The following is a 6,329-nucleotide window of genomic DNA, read 5'->3' as shown; positions in this document are numbered from 1 at the left end:
CGCGCGCGGGGAGCGGGGGGTGCGATCGCGAGAGCCACGAGGCGTTACCATGGCAACGGCTGCAGCAGTGCGGGGGGGACGCTGTGAGGGGGAGTCCCCGGGTGCGTGTGTGTGTCCCCCCTCCATGAGCCCGTTCCTGGGGGCACCGGGACCCGTACCGGAGGGGCAGAGCCTCGCCCGAAGGGGAGCTGCACCGGCGGGGCGGGATATGGGGATATGGGGAGAGCGGAGTCCCGGGTATCCCCCCCCAGCACTGCCGTGAGCAGCGGGGAGGCAGAGTCCCGACCGAGGGGGGTCCCTGTGCTTCACGGGGGACGGGGACCCCAACCCCGTCACGGGGCGGGCAGGCTGAGCACCCCCGCACCCTGCCGATAGAGTCGGTACGGAGGCGTCCGGTGCTTGCAGGCAGGGCAGGGGCCGGGACGGGGCGCGGGGGACTCGCGGGTGTTTCCCATGTCCGTCTGTCCCCGTTGTCCTCCTGTCCGTCCCTGCTCGGTGCCACGGGACAGGACGGATGCCCCCCGCTTCCAGGCAGGTACCGGCGGCCAGCCCGGGGGCGCCGGGCAGCACCGACCGCCCCGACGGCTGCGGGAACTGTTCCAGGGGCACCCCAGGACTGGGGGGATCCCGAGCATCGGGCGGCCGGGCCGCCGTGAGCTGCAGCAGAGGGGATGGAGGGAACGGGGGCTCGGGGCAGCCGGCAAGGAGTTAGAGGGCCGGAGGGCCCCGGGATGGAGCGGGGGAGGCGAGGGCCATGGTTGCGCCCCGCCGCTGGTGGCACAGCCCCGGGCAGGGCCCTCCCAGCCGCGCCCCGGGGCCTCCCCGCGGCCGCTGACCTCAGCCCCGGGAGCCCCGACGGGGCGGAGGCCCGAGGGCGTGGACACGGCCCGGCCCGGCCGGGAACCGGGGCGGGGGGGGCGGGAGTGCCGTGCTGGAGCAGACCCCGGGTCGGCCCTGGGCTCCTCCCGGGCCGGGGGAAGGGGTGCGGGTGGGTGCCGGTGCGAGCCCCCCACCCCCGCCACCGTCCCCGGCTTTGTCCTTCCTTGAATTAAACTGGTGAGCGGCGGCCCCGGGCCGTGACGGGCGAGCGGGGCTAATCCGGCCCCGCATGACTGGTCCGGGGAAACCGCGGCGGGGGGATTACCCCCCCCGGTTCCCGCCCCAACGGGGGACTCAGCTCAGGGCCCCCGGCCCGTCGGGCCCCGCACTGGGGACTTCATACCCACCCACAATCGGCCCGGGTGGGGGATGATGGGGACAGTCTTGTCCCAACGGAGACCGGGTCAGAACCAGCGCTCCGAGTCCGTGTTCTGGCCGTGGGGACGTCAGGCCGCCCCCCGCCAGCGTCCGAAGACCCCCTGCCCTTCCTTCTATGCTCCATCCCTCAATCCCTCCACCCATCGGTCCATCCCTACCTGCGACACCTGGTACCGGCCCAGACTGGGCGCTCCGGGGCAGCGCGAGCCGTGCGGGGCCGTGCCGAGCCCACGCGGGTTGTAGACACCGTGGGTGTCCACGGGCACGTTCACGGGGGTCCGAGGTGCCGCCGGGACAGCCCGGGACAGCCCGGACTCTATTGGCTATAAGAGGCTGTAGCCCCGTCCCACCGGGCACGGACTAGGGCGGGAGAGGGTTCCGTGGGCTGCGACGAAGCCTCGAAGGTCCAAGTCCCTGGGGACTGCACGTCCTGTCCCCCGGAAAGCCGGTGGCCCCAGGACAGTGTCCCCGGGCTTTCCCGGGACTGTGGTCCCCGTGCGCCCTGGGTTGTCACGGAACTCTGCCTCCCCCGTGCGCCCGGAATTGTCCCGGGAGATCCCGTCACTCCTGCCCCTTTGCTGTCTCGGGACAGCCCGGGCTCTCCCCGTTCCCCGCTCCCTTCGTGAGCCCCGAGCCGTCCGGGGCCGTGCCAGGTTATTCCGGGACCAGCTCCTCCTTGCGCCGGGAGCTGTCGCGGGCCGTGCCGGGCTGTCCCCCCGCCGGTGCCGGTGCCTGTAGAACGTGTGTGCGGGACGGCGGGGAGGGCGGGGGGCGGCAGCCGGGAGCTCTGGGCACGGGGCCGGGGCGCAGCCACCCGCCGGGCTAATCCGGGCCGTGACGGACAGCCCCGGCGCCGCCGCTCCCGCCGCCCCGTAAGAGATGCCGCAGCTCCGCCGCTCCCCATTGTTAGGGCGAGGACGCGGGGAGGCCCCGCGCGGCGGGACCGGCCCACGGGGACCCTCCGCGCCGCCCCTATAAGAGGGAAGGGGCTGGAAGATGCTCCCGGGTGCTGAGCGCTTTGCACCCGCAGCGCCGAGCCGAGTCCAGCCGTGCCGGCTCCCCGGGGAGCTGCCGGTACCGACCACCGGCACCGGCGACCGCGCACGGACCGCCGAGAACCAGCACCGGTACCGACGCCGGGTACCGCGCACAGAGTGCCGAGCACCGGGCGCAGAACACCGGGTCCCCAGCAGCGGCACCGCGAACGGAGCGCCCGACGCCGCGCTCCAGGGCCCGGTCAGTGTGCGCTGGGCACCGCACCCCCGACGCCGCGCCCCGGCCACCGGCTGCAGCCCGGTGGCGGTGGCGGTGCCGGCCCGCCCGAACGCCCGGCGCTCCCCGCGTCCCCCCGCGGCCGTCCTCATCTCGGAGCCGCCCCGCGCATCCGGAAACACGCGTGGATGTAGCGGCCGGGCCGGGGGCTCTGCTGCACCATAAATACCGGGACGGCCGCTCGCCCGCGCACTCTGCCGGGGCTCCCGGGGCCGGAGCCATGCGCGCCGCCGCGCTGGGGCTGGCGCTCCGGGCACTTTGGGCTCTGGCCCTCTCCTCCCTCTCCAACACGCTGGCAGTGAACAACAGCGGGCGGTGGTGGTGAGTCGGACAGCACCGGCACCGGTACCGGCACCGGGGTGGTGAGGCGGGAGGGCGGGGCTGGCACAGGCACAGCAGAGACTGCCCTGTACTCAGGGATGGGGCGTGTGGGGGGACACAGGGCTGCGACCCCCTTTTGGGATCCCTAAAGGGGTACCAGAGGGGAAGATGCTCCAGTCACATCGAGGAGCCTGCAGGGAGGTTGAGGTGATGTGGGAGGTGCTGGGAACCCCCTACTAGCGGTCACCATCCCCACCTGTGCCACAGGGGCATCATCAACGTGGCCTCGTCCACCAACCTGCTGACAGACTCCAAGAACGTGCAGCTGGTGCTGGACCCCAGCCTGCAGCTGCTGAGCCGAAAGCAGCGCAAGCTGATCCGGCAGAACCCCGGCATCCTGCACAGCGTCAGCTCCGGCCTCCAGACAGCCATCAAGGAGTGCAAGTGGCAGTTCCGCAACCGCCGCTGGAACTGTCCCACCTCCCAGGGCCCCAACATCTTCGGCAAAATCGTCAACCGGGGTGAGGCTGGGGGTCAGCACTGGGGTCCCCGGACCTCCCCCATGCAGCCCCAAGCTGGGATGCTCGTCAAAGCGCCCCTGGTTTGCCATGGGGCATCACCAGCCCAGAGTGATGGAGGGTTGGAGGTGCCGGTGGGTACCCCCTCCCCATCCCGGCAGCATCCTGAGGCCCCGCTCCCTCCACAGGCTGCCGGGAGACAGCGTTCATCTTTGCCATCACCAGCGCTGGCGTGACACACTCGGTGGCCCGGTCATGCTCGGAGGGGTCCATCGAGTCCTGCACCTGTGACTACCGGCGCCGTGGCCCTGGGGGGCCTGACTGGCACTGGGGGGGCTGCAGTGACAACATCGACTTCGGTCGCCTCTTTGGGAGGGAGTTTGTGGACTCCAGTGAGAAGGGCCGAGACCTGCGTTTCCTCATGAACCTGCACAATAACGAGGCCGGGCGCATGGTGAGGGCACTGGGGGAATGGTGAGGGCACTGGGGGCTGTGGGCAGCACTGGGGTGGGCACGGAGACAAGCATGGCCACCAAGATCTTCAGCCTGTTCCCATGTGTGTGTTGGGAACAGCTGGAGATGGGTTTTGCACTTGTCTTTGGGACAAGTGATGTCCGAGGGTGACGTGACACTGCAGAAATGAGGGGCGGAGGAGCACGGTGGCTCCCAGGGTGGTCCCAGGCTGCTCACAAGGCCCCAAATCCCCCCTTCCTTCCAGACGGTCTTCTCAGAGATGCGCCAGGAGTGCAAGTGCCACGGCATGTCGGGCTCCTGCACCGTCCGCACCTGCTGGATGCGGCTGCCCACCTTCCGTGCCGTGGGCGACGTCCTGAAGGATCGCTTTGACGGCGCTTCCCGCGTCATCTACGGCAACAAGGGCAGCAACCGGGCGTCGCGGGTGGAGCTGCATCACTTGGAGCCCGAGAACCCGGCCCACAAGCCCCCCTCGCCCCACGACCTCGTCTACTTCGAGAAATCCCCCAATTTCTGCACCTACAGCGGGAAGACGGGCACAGCAGGCACAGCAGGGAGGTTCTGCAACAGCTCCTCGCCGGGGCTGGACGGGTGTGAGCTGCTGTGCTGCGGGCGCGGGTACCGCACGCGCACCCAGCGCGTCACCGAGCGCTGCAACTGCACCTTCCATTGGTGCTGCCACGTCAGCTGCCTCAACTGCACCAACACCCAGGTGCTGCATGAGTGCCTGTGACCTGCCCTGGGAACACCCTCCCCAGCCCCGGAGGGGGTCTGCGCCACCCACCCCCCATGACGGGTACCCGGCTGGATTGAAGGCACCCATGGGTGGAGGGATGGATGTGTCCTAGGGACCCCCATCCCGCCATGGGTGGGCTCAGTGCCACTCACCTTCCCGGCCACCTCCTCCCCCCCCGGCTCCACGGGGTCCCTTCTTGCTGTAAATAAAATATTTATTGGGGACAGTTTGGTGCCGCCACCCCCACCCTGCTTCACTGGCCCCAGGCCCTGTTTTTTATAATTAAAGATAATAATAATTAATAATAATTAATAATAATGATGCTTTGTTACAAGTGTCATTGATAGCCTTTAGAGAAGAATAAAGAATATATTTTTATCAGTCCTGCCCTGATTCGTGTCTGTGGGGCTGGGGGAAGGAAGGGATGAGCTACGGGAGGGACACCAATGTATTCTGAACTGTGGGATGTGCCACCCGTGTCCGTCTGTCCATCCACCACTTCTCCATCCCCTCACCTCCCCATTCCACGTCCATCAGCCCCTCTGGCTGCTGTCTGTCCGTCTTCCTCCTCCTTCCCTCCACTCTCTGCCATCCCCTCCCCGCAGACCCCCTTCTTTCTCCCGCTGTGCCCGTCTCCATCCCAGCCATTCCTGCCGCCGCTCCCGGCCGGGACGTCCGTCCCCACGGCTGCGGCGCCCATCACCATGGCACCTTGACTGCAGCATCTCCGATGCTGGAATTTGCTGGGGCGGTGGGGCTGGTGCCGCCGAGGCCGGGCGTTGGGAGCGGCCCCGGGAGGTACAAGACGACAGACAGGGAATGAGCATCGTCCATCACCGATCCCGGCCGGGGCTGACGGCTCCCCTTGGCTCCGGGGGAAAAGTAGGGCCGGGGAGGGCACCGGGGTTACCGGGGCAGGGGCCAGAGGGGACAGAGATGGCCACTGGCCCCACAAAGAGCCCCACATCCATGCGTGGGGTCTGAGCACAACAAGAGAAAGGCTGTGGCAAAGGTGGGGTGCAGCTCTGTGGTTGGCAGGTGTTCTGCTGGCATGGCTATCCTTTTGGGATGGGCATCTGTCCGGGATGGGCTCCCCTCTGGATGGGCATCCCTCTGCAATGGGCATCTCATCAGAATGGGCATCATCTTGGGACAGTCCTCCCACAGGCGTGGGCACCCCACTGGGATGGGAATTCAACATTCAGGACATGCACTGAGATGGCTTTTTCCCTGGAATAAGCATCCCAAAGGGGTGGACATATCCCCAGAACGGGCATCCTCGGCATGGGCATCCCTCTGGGACAGGTATCCCACGGGGATGGGTTTCCCACCAAGACGGGCATCCCCCTGTGAGAGGCACCCCTGGGGTGGGCACAGGGTCCACACATCCTCCCTACACCATGACTCCACACTTGGGGACATCAAAGCCTCCCTCTCTGTGTCCGGGGGACCCCCAGCCTGGTGCCCACCTGTCCCAGGGGTCCCCACAGCCTGGGCTCCCCCCCAGAGCCGGGAACCTCTCAGGGCCCCTGAGGCTCTGCCGCATCAAAGGCTGCGGGATGACGCTGCCACCGCCCGAAATATCCCGCGGAGCCGATAGTGGAAAAGTTGATGTTTAGACTCCGAGGAGGGGGGGAAAAACACCCTGGGGGCCCCCGCTGCCCGCGCCAAGGTCAAAACACAGCCCAGCGTGGAGAATAAAATACCAAAACGCAAGGAAAACGCCTGGAAAGGAACACAGCCCGAAATAA

At 68.1% G+C, this 6,329-nt stretch overlaps 1 protein-coding gene across 1 annotated transcript; it reads left to right on the top strand.

The window, feature by feature from the left end:
* Window positions 1–2,727: 2,727 nt before the first annotated feature.
* On the top strand, window positions 2,728–4,575 carry WNT1 (Wnt family member 1). Its single transcript, XM_066207537.1, has 4 exons — window positions 2,728–2,850; window positions 3,118–3,371; window positions 3,557–3,822; window positions 4,087–4,575. The coding sequence occupies exons 1-4, from the start codon at window positions 2,750–2,752 to the stop codon at window positions 4,573–4,575; spliced, it is 1,110 nt and encodes a 369-aa protein (XP_066063634.1). The 5' UTR covers window positions 2,728–2,749.
* The last annotated feature ends 1,754 nt before the right edge of the window (window positions 4,576–6,329 follow it).

The sequence above is a fragment of the Chamaea fasciata genome, unplaced genomic scaffold (genome assembly GCF_029207755.1).
Source record: "Chamaea fasciata isolate MVZ Bird 193981 ecotype frontalis unplaced genomic scaffold, bChaFas1.0.hap1 SCAF_41, whole genome shotgun sequence".
Lineage (NCBI taxonomy): Eukaryota > Metazoa > Chordata > Aves > Passeriformes > Sylviidae > Chamaea > Chamaea fasciata.
This window is presented reverse-complemented; position numbering and strand designations above follow the sequence as displayed.

What these genes read in the sequence shown, in the direction of transcription:
- WNT1 (XM_066207537.1), top strand. Translation starts at nt 2,750, where the DNA reads ATGCGCGCCGCCGCGCTGGGGCTGGCGCTCCGGGCACTTTGGGCTCTG. An exon ending in AACAACAGCGGGCGGTGGTG is followed by an intron (nt 2,851 to 3,117) that starts GTGAGTCGGACA and finishes CCTGTGCCACAG; the next exon opens with GGGCATCATCAACGTGGCCT. An exon ending in CGGCAAAATCGTCAACCGGG is followed by an intron (nt 3,372 to 3,556) that starts GTGAGGCTGGGG and finishes CTCCCTCCACAG; the next exon opens with GCTGCCGGGAGACAGCGTTC.